Raw genomic sequence first — 17,447 nt, 5'->3', positions numbered from 1 at the left:
GTGTCTTTGGAGTTGGAGGCAGAGATCCGTAAAGGCCAGTCACTGCAGGGTCCAAAATATTTGTATCGGTGTACCTAAGGTTGCGTCTATATCAAGAGCTTTATGATTCCATCTTGAGTGGACATCTGGGGGTGAAGGCGATGCAGAGATCTATTGCAGGCTCTTTTAGTGGTCGTCTATGGATAATGACATTAAAGATTTTGTATCCACTTGTGAAGTTTGTGCATGCGCTAAAGTCTGTTGTAATCAACCGGCTGGGGAACTGGCTCCGTTGCTAATTCCAGAAAGGCTATGAACTCATCTGTCCTTGCATTTTATAATAGATTTGCCTCTGTATGAGACAAAAACAGATATTTGAGTGGTAGTTGACTAATTCAATAAGCAGACTCACTTTATTCTTTTGTTAGGGTTACCTAATACAAAGACACTCTCCAGGTTGTTTATTTGTTATGTTGTAAGACTGAATTTAATTCATCTTAACATTGTGTCGGATAGGGGAGTGCAATTTGTCTCCAAATTCTGGAGAGCCATTTGTAAGAAACTGTGAATTGACTTGTCATTTTCAGCTTCCTACCACCCTCAAACCAACAGAAGGGAGAAATCAATCTTTGGAGATAATTTTTAGGTGTTTTATTGCGACTCAGCAGGAAGACTGGTCTCCATTTCTACCTCTTTCTGAGTTTCCTTTAACAGTTAGGTCAATCAGTCCACTGGAACCTCGCTGTTCTTTTATAATTATGGTTTTCATCTTCATTTTGTTGAATTTTCTAGGCTTAGTTCTGAATGTCTAGGGGTGGAGATCTCCTTAAAGAAAGAGTGATGTCTGAAGGGAGGTTCAATAGTATATTGGGGCTGTTCAGATTTGCCAAAAATGAAAGGCTGAAAACGTTCAACTGGTTCTGCCTTTAACCCTAGAACGCATACCTGGGGCCACACAGGCCTGCTAGGTTACTTGTTTTCCATGTTAGATTTCTATGCTTGCGCGTTCTGGGGTTAAAGTTGGTGATAAGATTTGGTTGTTATCCAAGAACATTGAACTTAAAGTACCATTGGCAAAGATGGGTCCAACGTTGATTGATCCCTAAGTGATTTCAGAACTGGTCAATCTGGTTGCTTTTTGGTTTAAAATTTCCCCCTTCTCTACACATACCTAACATTTTCCATAGATCTCCATTAAAGGAATTTGCTCCTTTGGTAGTATCTCCCTCGTCTCCTCCATTGTAAGGCAATGAGTTCTAGAGTATGATGTACAAAGGATTGTGGATTCTTGAGGTTCCGAAATTCCCTTTAGTATCTTGTCCATTGAAGGGAATCTGGACCTAAGTAGAAATCTTGGCTTAAAGCCGAGATGTGAAGGCCAATCATTTGGTCAGGACCTTCCATTCAAGGCTTCCTGGGAAACATGGCGGTCCTGTGGCCCCCCTAAAAGAGGGGAACTGCCACAAATCAGCCACTCACTGTGTTACAAGGACACTGTGACTGAGAGCACATCTGCCCAATAGATGGCAGGGGTGTGCTCGGCTGTCAAGATTCTGAGAGCAAGTAATGCTGCCCAATCTGGGACTGGAGCGGGCTGGGTCATTTACATGTAAATTGAGGATTGCCCTGCAGTTTTATCACGGGCTAGTGCTGCTGGGCTTCTCCAGGTTACTGCAATTTGCAGCTTTACACTCAGTGGTGTTTGCGTTCTTTGTTACTGTGCTTAGTTTCTGATCAGTTGTTACGAGACCTTTGATCTGTCTCCTGACTACCCATTTGCCTAGTCCCTTTGTCTTTATCCGCTACCTTCCTGGAATTTTGACCTTGGACCCTTACCCGAGTATGCTTCTGTCCTACCACTTTGGTTATTACGAGCCCTCCTGGTTTCTGACCTTAAATCTCTTCACTACCCAACATAAAAACTAGCCTGTGAGTAGCGTCATACCAGGATGATGAAGATGGAGGGTGGATATTTCAGCATGACAATGATCCCAAACACTCAGCCAGGGGAACTCTCAGTTTGTTTCAGAGACAGAAAATAAAGCTTCTAGAATGGCCCAGTAAATCACCTGTCCCATAGAAAATTTATGGAAGTAACTGACGCTCAGAGTTCATAGAAGGAGTTGACGAAACCTTCAGGATTTGAAGAGTTTTCGTATGAAAGAATGGGCCAAAATCACAGTTGAGCAATGTATGCAACTAGTTTCTCCACACAGGAGGCGTTTTTCAGTTGTCATTACGAAAAAGGCTTTTGTACAAAGTATTAAATAAATTTCAGTAAGCGTCTTCAATACTTTTTCCCGAAGTAATTTCTCATTATTACACATCACTACATTTAAGGTTTGATTTCTTTGCCTCTATGGATTGGATGAGTTGTTACTGTCATTGAGTGAGAAATTAATTTCAATAGCATCTATAGCAATATATTTACATAGCAAATTGGTGACATATTGAATGCTTAGTTTACCTGCTGTATACATAGGTACAGTTCAAACCAGAAGTTTACACACACTATCTATAAAGACACATTTGCATGTTTTTCTCATTATCTGACATGAAATCAGAATAAACCTTTCCAGTTTTAGGTCAATTACTAACCAAAATTATTTAGATTTGCCAAATGCCAGAATAATGACAGAGAGAATGTTTTAAGACATTGTTTTTACACATACTATTTTAGGGTAGCTAAGATGTTTTGATCACTTATTATGTGTATTTTTTATTTTGTTTTTATTTGTAATGCGGTAAAAAGGGAATGATTTGAACTTTTCTGGGGTTTTTGTAAAAAAATTTTTTTAAAAACATTTGTTCTTTTTTTTGACCGTATTCAACAGTCCTCTTAGGAGACTTGAAGCTGCGATCAGCTTGTTGCTTGTGCTATTCATAGCAGTACATCTGCGCTATGTAGAGATAAAGAGCTAAAATCATGATCTCTTATGAACGCTAGCTCCGAGATGGCTTTCATAGGAGGATCGTAATGACAGTCACTGGGGTCTTCTTCAGCAGAACCCTGAATGTCATGGCAACCCATCGGCGTCCGCGATCACATCACAGACGTTCTGATAATCACATGGAATGATGCGCCCCCTGCTGGCGCATGTTAAATGCCCCTGTCAGGGATTAACAGCGACATTTAACTGGTTTATAGCCAGGGGCGGCCCTCCAATCCACCCGTGGCTGTTAAGGGCACATGATGGCTGATTACATTTATTTTTTCATACATGAAAATCAACTGGTGAAACAATGATGATAAAAACTTAAACGGTGATCAAATACTGATGAAGAACAAATCCAAAACACTGAATATCCTTGAGCCATTTTTTGAGCACGTGAAAAAATAACAGATCTCTGAATGAAGCGACCTTTACACACAAATTTAAAGAGGTTGTCCACTACTTTAATACTGATGGCCTATCCTTAAGATCGGTCATCAATGTCTGATTGGCTGGAGTCCGACACCTCCATCGATCAGCTGATCTCTGTGTCAGCAGCACGAAGCTGGATATGCTCAGTTCCGGATGAGCCCCATCTTCTGATAGTAGCTTTGGCTGAATACTTCACATCCGACTCATTGATTTGAAAGGGAGGCGCAGACGTGCAGTACCTGGCCGCGATCAGTTGCCGGGGTAGCTCCGGAACTGAGCATTTCTGGATGCTTTCTGCCGCAGGCTGCACTGACAACAGCTGGTCGATGAGGGTGCTGGGTGTTGGACTACGGCCGATCAGTCATTGATGACCTAATACACGGATAGGCCATCAATGTTAAAATAGTGGCAACCTCTTTCTAATGATAGCAAATTTTTCCTATCCATATACTCCCCTCAACAATGGCCAACTAGCTGACTGTGCACCAGTGGCTAACTTGAAGCTCATGGGCCCCAATTCAAAAGCTGCAAAGGCACCTCCAATTATTAGAAATCTTTAATAGCATTGGTCTTTGGATATAGGCCAAAATGACTTTTGGGCCCCCCTAGACTCCAGGGCTCAAGTGCAATTGAAACACCTGCACCTATTGTAGTTATGGCCCTGAGCCCCTGCTGTGGACTTTATCTTTACCAAAGCCTCATCCTTGGTTCATAGCACAAAACAGCTTCCAGGAAATATAGTTATCCCCACACAATCATGTAGCAAAAAAAGGATTTGGTGATGTATTACACACACACACACACACCATTATTGCACCGCTTAAAAGAAGTTGTGAGAAATTGAAAACAGCACCTAAGCGAAACTCATTTTAATTTTAATTTCATATATCAATACTACACCGAGATAGGAAATGGCAGTTGGTGCTGATGAGATTCTATGAGGACAGAGAGAGAGGCTAGAGGGAAGGGCTGAGGAAGAGCTCCGCCCCTACTCGGGTTTTTTTCCCGATCTACATAGAATCTCATCAGTAACAGCTTACCTCAGAACTGGGAATTTTGATAATGACTGATCAATTCTGGCAGAGAAAGATGCAGATTTGTCTGATAAGATATATTATAAAGTTTCTTATTTTATATGTACTATTGATTCATTAAATAAAAATTAAAACAGTTATGTTTTAAACATTGGTAATTGTAACTGGCTCTGTTATCTGCTATACAAGATGGGTGCCAGCTGTATAACACAGCCAGCACCTGCCATGAACTGAGAAAGCTCAGCTGCTGGCTCTGATCTCTGCTATAAAAGATGGGTGCCAGCTGTATAACACAGCCAGCACCTGCCATGAACTGAGAAAGCTCAGCTGCTGGCTCTGATCTCTGCTATAAAAGATGGGTGCCAGCTGTATAACACAGCCAGCACCTGCCATGAACTGAGAAAGCTCAGCTCCTGGCTCTGATCTCTGCTATAGAAGATGGGTGCCAGCTGTATAACACAGACAGCACCTGCCATGTACTGAGAAAGCTCAGCTCCTGGTAATGGCTGGATTAAAGCACTTGAATATGGAGTAATCTAATTTCTTTTTATATTGTTACATCAAGTGTAAATGATAAAAACATTTCAGATACTGTACAAATAAAAGACATTTTCCCCATATATCAGGTGTAATGCTTCTTACCGGTCTTGTACGTCCTTCATCAGATGTTGCATGTCAAGTTCTTGCTTTCTTAGGGTTCCAAAAGAAGACTGGCTTTCCACTTTTTCGGTTGCAGCGACATTGCCATGAATTGCGACAAAATCAGCGTCGATATTACCCTGGATGACGTCATCAGATTTTCCTTCATATTTCACAAATTCCGATTCAACTACAACTAGAAGAGAATACAAAGAAGTAGGTACGAAAAAAGTCAGAACACAAAAGAAAGCCGCCTAAAGGACTTATTGGTGGAGGGTACAACTCAATATGGCAGTATATCTGCTGCTTTTTCCTGCGACCTGAAGAGAGTTATGTAATGTTCACATGCTGCTTTTTTTGCAGTGTTTTTTTTTACTGCCTTTTTCATGGAAAAAGGATGCTCTCTACAGTAAAAGCAAAAGCTATGAGATTGCAGAAATCTCATGCACACAACTGCTCTTTTTCCCTGAGTGAAGTGGAAAACTGCTGGATTTTAAATATGCAGCATTTCAATTATTTCAGCCTTTTTTCAGCATTTCTTCACCATATAACGCAATAAGGAAGTGCAAAAATGCTGCAAAAAATGCAACTATGCATTTCTGGTGCATAGTTGAACATGTATTGTAGACAAATAACACCTATAAACTGCAGCAAAAAAAAAGAAGTAAAAAAAAAAAAGCAGCCTGCAGAATAAAACGCTAAAAAATGCAATGTGCGAACATAGCCTTATGCTCTATGCTCACATTACAGCTCTCCGTCCAGGCTATTTGTCACAACTATGTCCTGGTGTATGCCTCCCCATATACATCACTGTGCAGGATAAATAATGGTATAGTTTGATATGATTACAGTGAAATCCAATTTTTATACTTTTATTATAATTTTTACTTCTAAATCAGTTTTTAAAGAAAGCTTTGTATTTTTTTAGCAGTCATATTCTAAAACTCATAACTTTTTCACTTTTCTATTTTTTATTGGTATTATTTGGGAAACATACAACTTTTTGAACAATTTTTATTTTAGTTTCTATGAGGTGTGTCATCCAAAACCAGTAATTCTGGCAATGTCTTTGATATCCTGTACAGCAAGGGTCTGAAACATGTGGCCCGCATGCGGCCCCCTGAGGCTGCTTCTTACAGCCCGCAGGCACATGGACCCCATGACAATCATGGCCCATACAGGGGCCGCCGCTGTCAGCGTCTTCTTTCAGTTAAATGTATTGGCGGCGGCGCGCAGAGAAGCTTTCTGCTCAGCTAGTTCAATGGCAGCAGCCAGCCAATCAGAGGTCAGCAGCTGACAAGGTATGTCGAGGCCAGCTGCTGGGGTCTGATTGGCCTGCAGTTCCTACTGGTATAGCTGCAGAAATTTCTCTGCGAGGCGCTGACAATACATTTACCTGAAGTAAAGCGCTGACAGCAGCAGCCCCAGAACCAGCTGAAAAAGTCAAAGAGTCTACGTGCCTGCAGGCCGCAAGATGCAGAAAAGAGAACACTGAAGGAACAGAGGAGAATTTTCTTTTTAATGTGTATGTGAAGAGCGACACAATAGGAGAAATTACTACAGGATGGCACATTGCTGCAAGAAGGGGACATTACAACAGGGTGGGACCAGAATGGGGCACACCACCACAGGTTGTAGACAAGGATGGGAATATTACTACAGGGTGGGCACTAGAATGGGCACATTACTATAGGATGGGCACATTACTACAGGGTGGGGACTAGGATGGGCAAATTACTACAGGAAGAAATATAAGGATGGGCACAATACTACAGAGTGGGGACCAGGATGGGCACATTACCACAGGATGGGGATAAAGATGGGCACATTACCACAGGATGGGGATAAAGATGGGCACATTACTACAGGATAGGGACAAGGATGAGCCCATTACTACAGAATGGTGACTACAGAATGAGGACAATGATTGGCTCATTACTACAGAATGTTGGCTAAAATTACTATATGGTGCTACCTAGAAGATGATATTACCTACAAGCAAGGAATAAAATGTAAAAAATATATAAATCAAAATAAAGTATATATTTTTACCATTAAAAATGCTTTTTTATATATAAATTAAAATAAACAAAACAAGTGCCTGTTTGTTATCGCCACATCCGTAATGACCCAAGCTATAAAACCGCCCCATAACCCATATGATGAATGCAATTTAAAAAAATTAAGCTAAAACTGTACAAAAAAAGTAATCCAAAAGGTGCCTAGAAAAAAAAAGTATATAGGATCAGTAAAAATGCCATTTTGTCCTGCAAAGATTGCGGCCCCACAAATTATTATTTTTTCTATATGCGACCGATATACCCAGCCGAGTTTGATACCTCTGTTGTACAGCGTTCACCTTGTGGGGTTAAAATTTATATCGTTTTATAGTAAGTTTATTATGAAGGCGGCAATTATAGTCATGTCTTTTTCTGTGGAGCATGTATTATTTCCAAATTCAACCATTTTAATATGGAAACTAGGATTCTTTTGCTGGGGCAGGTATACTTTTGTTTTTAAAAAATTGTTTTTAAGCATTTATATTTCTTATCTTACAAACTGTAAATTGTCAGTCATGTGATCCTTTGATTGCGTGGATAATACAGGATGCCCTAGTATGCTGGGAGGGGAGTTCACTGACATTTGCCCTACTAACATATTGCAGTTAATTATCTCAGTCTGTCAATGTTAAGGTATGTTCACACTATGTTTTTTACTTGCAACCAAAATCATCTGTTCTTCAAGCACAAGGTGATTCATGAATTTCTCTCATCTCTGGCAACTTCAGTGTTTTTTTTATCCTGAAGTGTTTCCCTTAACATTGTGTTAACATTTCCTGTTGGGGTGATCTATAAAAGTTTTTTATAGCATTTTTTTAGGCGATTTTTTTATGTTTTCGAAATTATTTAAAAAGGTGTGGTCTGAAGTCCAAGGCAATTTTCCTCCTAAAACCTGATCTAATTAGTGCAAAACTAAATTTTCTAATATGCTTGAATTAAAACTAAACTTGAAGCAAAACTTAACGATTTTCTAATATACTTGAATTAAAAATTCCATACTGTCCCCATCTACATTATCTAGCTGCTTTTCTAATTTATTACATTTTCTTTTCCGTTTTGATGATGCTTCATTTGAGAATCCAGTGCAAGCTGGGATACTAAAAACAAAGCATCATCAGGGGCAAAAAGTCGCGGTTACTGCTCAAGGAAATGATGCATCATCAGTGGCGCTTGTTTCAGGGGCTGGGCTAGTCCCCGTATGCTGTGCATCATGTGATGTACACAATGACAGCTCATGCTCTGTTGCCGAATCAGATCAGTAGTAATGAGCAGTATTGTCAGAATACCCAGTGGGCAGAGACCAGCCTCACCCCCACAAGTGATGTCACTGGTTTCTGTGCGCCAGGTATTCTAACAACGCACTCTCCTGCTCGTTACTATTGATCTGAGTTGGCAACAGAAAGTGCGCTGTCATTGAGCACATTGCTCAGGGGCCGAGCATCACTGATGAAACCTTAGCTTCAGGAAGGGGGCAAAGCCTGTGCCAGTGACTGAAACCTCTGACTCCAGGTGATGCTTCATTTGAGTATCCCAACATGCGATGGGTTTCTCAAACAAAGCGTTATCAAAAAGATGAAGTAGAAAAAATAATAGAAAAACAGTTAGATGGTGTAGTTAGACGATTTTAATTCAAGTATATTAGTAATAATTTAGATTATGGCACTAAATAGATAGGTATTTAGGGGGAAAATGCTCAAAAACATGCCCAGGCCTTTAACAGATGATTTTGAAGCCCTTCTGTGGCGCCCTGGACAAGCCAGGACGTCACAGGTACTGCAACAACACACCCCACACCCCGGTTAGGCACATCAGTCACACACAAATCCTTGTTGCCTCCCTCCAGGGGCTGATGTCCACACCAGGTGGGGTGGAGCCAGGCGGTTGGCCCCACCCACTGAGGAGTTCACAGTCCTGGAGGCGGGAAAGGAAGTCGGAGTGTAGTTAGGAGAGGGAAAGTGAAGGAGCAAGAAGTGGTAGTTGAGGAGAAAGAGCAGACTGACCGTGTCCGGGTACGTGGCCCGGGCACCTAAGAGCAAGGTTGGCAGACGGTGGTGACCGTCTGCAGGCGAGGCCGATTGACGCACAACCGTAAGGACCGGGGACGGGCGGTGGCCCGCCGGTGCCGTTACCGGACCGGGGAGCGAAGAGAAGCCAGCACCATTCGGCAGGGCCTACGGACCCCGACTAGGCTTGGATTCGCCGTTAAACCGGTCAAATCCGTCAGCGACGGGAACCTCCGGGGTTTCCCAGCAGCAAAGACCCGACTGAAGGCAACCGCTCAACCGTGAAGGGAAATACAGCTACCGCCACAGCTAGAGTTCCCAGGGCCAGAGCCTGCGAGCAAAAAGGGGCTCCTCTTGCAAATACACCGCTGGGGAGCGGGTTACCGGTGGGAAGCCATCGGAGCCGAAGACACATTACAGGTGCAGGGAGAGACAGTCACCGCCAACCTACCGGGAGTGACCATCGCAGCCGGCTGCGGGACCCGTCCATCCAGCCGTTTGTTTTATCAGAGACTCCGTCTGCGTCATTGGCCGAGTGAGTACTACCGTGCCGCCTGGCACTGCGCTGCCTTCCCGCGACCCTGCACCTCACCAAACCCCGCCATCCATCTTACAGTCACCATCACCGGGCCCCGGGACCCCCAAAACCCCCCTACCCACGGAGGGGAGAGAAACATCTCAGCTGCTCCCTGTCATCGCTCCCGGGATCCCCATCCAGAGCAGCGGTGGTGTCCCAACTTCACCACAACCGTGGGTGGCGTTACGGACAAAATCCCCAAACCAAACCACCTCCTTTTCACTCACGGGCGAGGAGCGCCGCTCGAGTCCCCGGATCCAGCCCACCGCTCGAGCCACCGAGCAGCAGCAGCAGCACCGGACCCGAGCGTTAGCGAGCGCAGCGCCCCGCCGCCCGCGACAACTTGCGTCACAAACAGGATCGGACCCCTCTACTTACCAGTAGAAGTGCGCCTTGTGTCCCGCCGGAGGTGTCCGGCCGAAAATTTTCAGAAGCCGCCATCTTGGGCACGAAAAGTTCCCCGCTCGAGCGTCTTCCCGAGCAGTGGAGGCGCAAAAGCCGAGGCTCCACCCCTGAAGAGGAGGTGCCGGAAAGAAACCAAGGGTGGATGGAGGCGTCTGGCCGCATGTAGGACACGTCTATAAAAGCAGGGACGCCAGGACTCTGCGGCCATCTTTGGTTCCTGGAAGGTACCGCTGCCAACATGTCCGCCCCATCCAGCTACGCAGAGACGGAGCCGGTGCCCGGAACAGCGGCCTGGCTTAGGGCCCGAACTGCGGGGATCTGCCGGCGCTACGAGAGGCAGATCTGCCTTCTGATGGAGCAGTGGACCGCGGAGGTGAAGGAGGTGGCTGTGGTCGCCCGGGTGTACGGGATGGAGGCTATGATGGAGGAGCTGGTGAGTGACCCACGCCCCTGTGTCCCTGAGGGACCGGCCGCTGCGGCTGAAGGACCCGGTCTGCCCCTGGCCCCCATACTGCCCTCGTCTTCCCTGCCTGCGCACCCCGCCGCTGCTGGTCCATCTGGCTTGCGGCCCCCTGTAGCGGCAGCAGAAGGAGTAGCGAGCCCGGAGACTGCGGCAGCTGGCGGCAACCCGCCTGGCGCAGGAACAGACGATAGTGACTCCGGGCCTGACACCGAACCTGTCTCGGAGGACGAAGGAGTCGTCGCCTTGTATGACATGGAGGCCACTTACATCCGACGGAGCGGAAATAATGGATACCGGGCGGCCCTTCCCCGTCGCGCCTGCCATGTGCTGGAGGGGCTGGTACCCGTGTTCTTCTACCCGAGGGCGGGTGAAGGGGATGAAAGTGAGCAGTGATGTCAGCGGTCCCTCCGCCGCAAGTTGTCCCCGTTAGGACCACCAGTACCGTTAAGTAACCGAATGATAAGATTAAATCAGCCGAAGATGTTATCTGATTTGCAACTGTGATTGAACTGGCCGTTGCCGGCAAGTTGTCCCTGAAGGGACCCTTTGCACCGTTTGCGTAAGGAACTACTTACGGACACGCCCGAGAACTTGCAGGGCAACCACGAACTTGTGGCATGTAAATAATTGTTAGCATACATCCGTTACCACCTCCGGAGAGGCAGATTGGAGGAAGGGCCCGCAGTGGAGTAGGCTGGGGCCCGGCCACCACCTGGGCCGGTGGCCATCCTCCGGGGGTCAGGGGTCCCCCATGGACGTGGGTCCCCTGAAAGGGACCGTACCCGCTCGGGCAGCTTGGTAATGGACTGGGGCAAGAGGTGCTGCCCACTTCTTAGGGGCAGCATCAGGGCCAGGTTGTTTGGGCGGGAGAGAGCGGAAGCCGTGTACCGTTAATAAAAATGTATTTTAGTAACGTTAAAGGAAGTGCCTCCCGTTAAGGGAAGAGTTATAACATGCTTATGTTGAATGTTTTATATGTTTTCCCCTTTTTCTACAGTTACAAAATAAAACCGGTGATGGACGGGCAGCCCGCGGACGGTCTGCGTTTAACCAAGGGGGAATGTGGCGCCCTGGACACCCCACACCCCGGTTAGGCACATCAGTCACACACAAATCCTTGTTGCCTCCCTCCAGGGGCTGATGTCCACACCAGGTGGGGTGGAGCCAGGCGGTTGGCCCCACCCACTGAGGAGTTCACAGTCCTGGAGGCGGGAAAGGAAGTCGGAGTGTAGTTAGGAGAGGGAAAGTGAAGGAGCAAGAAGTGGTAGTTGAGGAGAAAGAGCAGACTGACCGTGTCCGGGTACGTGGCCCGGGCACCTAAGAGCAAGGTTGGCAGACGGTGGTGACCGTCTGCAGGCGAGGCCGATTGACGCACAACCGTAAGGACCGGGGACGGACGGTGGCCCGCCGTTACCGGACCGGGGAGCGAAGAGAAGCCAGCACCATTCGGCAGGGCCTACGGACCCCGACCAGGCTTGGAGTCGCCGTTAAACCGGTCAAATCCGTCAGCGACGGGAACCTCCGGGGTTTCCCAGGAGCAACTTCACCACAACCGTGGGTGGCGTCACGGACAAAATCCCCAAACCAAACCACCCCCTTTTCACTCACGGGCGAGGAGCGCCGCTCGAGTCCCCGGATCCGGCCCACCGCTCGAGCCACTGAGCAGCAGCGCCGGACCCGAGCGTTAGCGAGCGCAGCGCCCTGCCGCCCACGACACTTCCACTGACTTACAGTTGTAAAGTATTGAGGGTCATCTTAAGGGAAAATGCCCAAAGGATGATCATATCACTCATGTTTGGAGTTTTTGAATGTATTTAAAAAGTGGACCGACATAAATAAAAAAATAAAATAAAGAAAGTGCTTCATTTGTGGATCAGTTAAGCCAGTCAGAGAAGAAACATGTGAGTAGTGCTCACCTTGGATGGTTGTACTGAACAGATACAACACTGGAAGTAGGATAGTCTCCACTCGATTACTGCTGCTCCGATACCAAGCTCTAGATGCACTCAGTAAGGAGGTGACCATAAAATTGGATAAAAAGAAAAAATGTATGCGGTGTCGTCTGAGTGCTGTAATGGAGGAGCAAGGTAATATTTTTCTGGACTGACATCCTGTTTGTATTGTACCTGATGAAGAGGACGTACCGTTCTTGAAACGCGTAGTTTATTAAATTATCAATCTTCCTGGAAAGTCTTGTCTCCTCCATTACAGCGCCCAGACGACACCGCATACGGTTTTTCTTTTTAATCTAATCTTAGGAAGTGTTTAAGGCTGCTTTCACACATCCTTTTTTTGCTGAGCTGCACAATACGGCGCACTGCAGAAAAAACGCAACCTTTTTTTTTGCCACCGGTTGCGTTTTTTCCCGCATAGACTTGCATTAGCGCCGTATTGTGCCCATGCGGCAGCCGGATGGAACGTTGCCCTGCACGTTTTGTGGTGCGGTGAAAAAACCACATCGCGCCGGTCCTGGCGCGATGCGGTGCGATTTACAATGCAAGCCTATGGACGCCGGATGCGGCGTCCTGCGGCAAAAACCGCATCCGGTCGCGCTTTTTTGCACTGCGCATGCTCAGTATCAAGCCGCATCCGTCAAAAAATGGACGGGCCGCAAGGAAAAACTTATGCAACGGATCCGTTTTTTTCCCCGCATCCGTTGCATAGGTTTTTGAGCTGGATTGAGCCGCACTGCAAAAACCGGATGTGTGAAAGCAGCCTAAAAGACGCTCAGAACCCTATGAATAGCAAGTCGTTTTCCCATAGAAATTAATAGGAAGATTCTTTGGGAGCGCTATTACCAGTGTTTTTAGGACCTACTCCAAAATCGATAGGGAAAAAAAACCTACAGTGAACGTAGCCTTACACTAACAGGATCTTGCAGGTTCTGTCAAGGATTAGTCAGCTTTGGTATATAGCAGGATAGCAGTCTATTGTTAGAACTCTGATTTCCATATGGGCTGCCGCCAATTATCCAGAAATGCCACGACAGTCTGTAAAAATGGGGACCTTATTTGCTCTGCCCATAAAGGAAATATAAGGCATCCATGACTTTTTTGAAGATGAAGAAACTTTTACAGATTATTTTCACTACAATTATCATCTTTTTACAGTTTACAGTGAATACAGCTGATGTCTTCATATCAGAATTACGGGCTGTAGACATGTATCACTTCTAACCATAATGGTTTGTTATGGTGCCCGTAAAAAATGGTCTGTGATTTTTTGATAAACTACAAAAAAAATAAAAAAATAAAAAAAAGTCAAGTTGACATCTATGATTACTATAACAGCTCATCAGATGCAGAGAGAGCTCTTCTGTACATATAGCCAATCACTGAGCCTTTACCATCTACATGGGCGGAGTCACTGAGCTCTGCGATTGGCCACAGCACTGTCAGATGTGATGTCATTGCTGCAGACAAAAAGGTGGGCGGGGCAGTGAGACAGCGCTGGACCTGGGAAGAGTGAGAAATACTCCAGTTTCTTTGTTTGTTTAATACTATTAACCAAACCTATAAGAAAAAAATTATGAAAGATAGGGTTTGTCAGTTCACCAGTCCCTTAGAAGAACAGCCGTCATGGATCCAGTGAGACTCCAGCACAATAGGATATAAAGAAAAATAATCCAGTGTCCGTTCCTCTAAAATCAATTTGATTCCATTTTCCTTTTAAAAAAAAACACAAGTACTGGTGCATGATCGATAATATAAAAAAACAAACATTCCCAAGAAGCCTAGAGTCAAATGTGTGTACACAGAGTCTAGGCTTCTCGGGAATGTTTGTTTTTTATTTTATCGATCATGCACCAGTACTTGTGTTTTTTTTAAAAGGAAAATGGAATAAAACTGATTTTCGAAGAACGGACGCTGGATTATTTTTCTTTATATCCTATAAGAAAAAACTTTTATGAAATGGTACAACCGCTTTAATTAATACTTTCCCTGATTTGTTAGAATGTTGAAAAATGTAACTTTAACAACGTTAAAGAGGTATTCCCACCTAAACCCTTCATGGGTGAATTGAGATTATCTATCTATATCAAAGGTCCCCAACGTGTAGTTCGGGATCCACATGTGGCTCCCAGTCCTATAATGTGTGGCTCATAACTGTCTACAAGCTTGGTGACTCTAGATGGTGACAATTGTAAGTAGTCCTCCATAGAAGAGAAGATCTGGATGCGCGTATACTGGCTATAATGATGACGATTCGTTTGCCTGTGGTGCTAAAAGCAGTGAGTGACATCAAGGCCATCCCTTGATGATGATTCATTTGAGGGCGGTGCTAGATGCTGGGGGATCAGCGCGGGTGTCACTCACTGCTTCTATTTCTGCCCACTGACAATATAATCTTTTACAGAAGCAAAGGCGGAGGCGATAGGAGCAGAAAGGCGGTGCTGCCTGCACTCAAATTCCGCAGAATAGGTAGCAGTGTTGCAACAACCTAGGAAGTCACAGCAGCACCGCTGCCTGGTGATGTCCTGTTCCAGGTGGGGAGATAGGTGCTGGAGGGAGTGAGTGCAGCCCCAGCCTCCTGTGACGTCACATTTAAAACTCCTAAGGAAGTGTAGTTAAAACAAAAATAAACACATTTACGGTTTAGCTAGATAGGGAGAAGTGTAGGGAATTGTATAATAAAGAGAACTACAAAAGTGATTAAGGAGTAAAGATAGATATTTAGAAAATACATTTTAGGTGCTGGACCACTCCTTTAATATGACAATACAAGTGCATCTCAATAAATTAGAATATCATCAAAAAGCTAATTTATTTCAGTAATTTAATACAAAAATGGAAACACATTACACACAGAGTGATCTATTTCAAGTGTATATTTCTATTAATGTTGATGAATATGGCTTACAGCCAATGAAAACCCAAAAGTCATTATCTCATAAAATTAGAATACTATACAAGACCAACTGAAAAAATGATTTCAAACTCAGAAATGTTGGCGCCTACTGAAAAGTCTGTACAGTAAATGCCTCAATACTTGGTCAGGGCTCCTTTTGCATGAATTACTGCATCAATGCAGCGTGGCATGGAGGCGATCAGCCTGTGGCACTGCTGAGGTGTTATGGAAGCCCAGGTTGCTTTGATAGCAGCCTTCAGCTCATCTGCATTGTTGGGTCTGGTGTCTCTCATCTTTCTCTTGACAAAACCACATAGATTCTCTATGAGGTTTGGGTCAGGTGACTTTGCTGGTCAATCAAGCACAGTGATACTGTGGTTATTCAACCAGGTATTGGTACTTTTGGCAGTGTGGACAGGTGCCAAGTTCTGCTGGAAAATGTAATGTCCATCTCCAAAAAATTTGTCGGCAGAAGGAAGCATGAAGTGCTCTAACATTTCCTGGTAGATGGCTGCGCTGACTTTGGTCTTGATAAAACACAGTGGACCTACACCAGCAGATGACATGGCTCCCAAACCATCACTGATTGTGGACACTTCACACTAGACCTCAAGCAGCTTGTATTGTGGCCTCTCCACTCTTCCTCCAGACTCTGGGACCTTGATTTCCAAATGAAATGCAAAATTTACTTTCATATGAAAACAACACCTTGGACCACTGAGCAACAGTCCAGTTCTTTTTCTCCTTGGCCCAGGTAAGATGCTTCTGGCATAGACTATTGGTTATGAGTATGGGGAGATAAGGTATGCACACCAGTGACTATGGAAGGGGAATACATGGAATAGCAGAAACTGCTGTGTGAATACTGACATGAAAAATTCAATAGCTATTTGTAAGAATGAAATGTGAAAAATGGAACCTGCATTACTGCCATGAATATATGAATAAAGAGAAATTTAGCTACTGAATTGATCAATGCAGAAGAGCCCCAACACTACGCCAAAGTATTTCTCTACGTTGGGGTCCCTAGCTTGTGTGTGTCCTCTCATGCAGTTAAAAAACTTACCGTGTATGGGACGCTGAGACCCAGGCTATATATGCGTATAATGTGGATTGGCAATAGGTGTGTATGGGGAGGGTTCACAAACGAAAAACTACTAACATTAAGGAATAACGTTTGGAACTCCATTCTATGTCTGAACTGGGTGCAAAAAACCTAAAAAACATCACTATGGGGAGATAAGGTATGCACACCAGTGACTATGGAAGGGGAATACATGGAATAGCAGAAACTGCTGTGTGAATACTGACATGAAAAATTCAATAGCTATTTGTAAGAATGAAATGTGAAAAATGGAACCTGCATTACTGCCATGAATATATGAATAAAGAGAAATTTAGCTACTGAATTGATCAATGCAGAAGAGCCCCAACACTACGCCAAAGTATTTCTCTACGTTGGGGTCCCTAGCTTGTGTGTGTCCTCTCATGCAGTTAAAAAACTTACCGTGTATGGGACGCTGAGACCCAGGCTATATATGCGTATAATGTGGATTGGCAATAGGTGTGTATGGGGAGGGTTCACAAACGAAAAACTACTAACATTAAGGAATAACGTTTGGAACTCCATTCTATGTCTGAACTGGGTGCAAAAAACCTAAAAAACATCACTATGGGGAGATAAGGTATGCACACCAGTGACTATGGAAGGGGAATACATGGAATAGCAGAAACTGCTGTGTGAATACTGACATGAAAAATTCAATAGCTATTTGTAAGAATGAAATGTCCCCATAGTGATGTTTTTTAGGTTTTTTGCACCCAGTTCAGACATAGAATGGAGTTCCAAACGTTATTCCTTAATGTTAGTAGTTTTTCGTTTGTGAACCCTCCCCATACACACCTATTGCCAATCCACATTATACGCATATATAGCCTGGGTCTCAGCGTCCCATACACGGTAAGTTTTTTAACTGCATGAGAGGACACACACAAGCTAGGGACCCCAACGTAGAGAAATACTTTGGCGTAGTGCTGGGGCTCTTCTGCATTGATCAATTCAGTAGCTAAATTT

General features: G+C 44.7%; 1 protein-coding gene across 3 annotated transcripts in view; it reads right to left on the bottom strand.

Moving 5' to 3' along the window:
- Positions 1 to 17,447, bottom strand: part of GSDME (gasdermin E) — a 199,647-nt gene that overhangs the window by 146,623 nt on the left and 35,577 nt on the right. For all 3 annotated transcript variants that reach the window (XR_012724556.1, XM_075316699.1, XM_075316698.1), the window contains exon 3: positions 5,021 to 5,213. Coding sequence is in view for 2 of the 3 variants with exons in the window: in XM_075316699.1 (XP_075172814.1) it covers positions 5,021 to 5,213 (193 nt within the window). In the remaining variant the exon portion in view is untranslated. The remainder of the gene's footprint in view (positions 1 to 5,020; positions 5,214 to 17,447) is intronic.

The sequence above is a fragment of the Anomaloglossus baeobatrachus genome, chromosome 6, assembly GCF_048569485.1.
Source record: "Anomaloglossus baeobatrachus isolate aAnoBae1 chromosome 6, aAnoBae1.hap1, whole genome shotgun sequence".
Lineage (NCBI taxonomy): Eukaryota > Metazoa > Chordata > Amphibia > Anura > Aromobatidae > Anomaloglossus > Anomaloglossus baeobatrachus.
The sequence above is the reverse complement of the archived record's forward strand: the minus strand, read 5'-3'. Positions and strand labels throughout refer to the sequence as shown.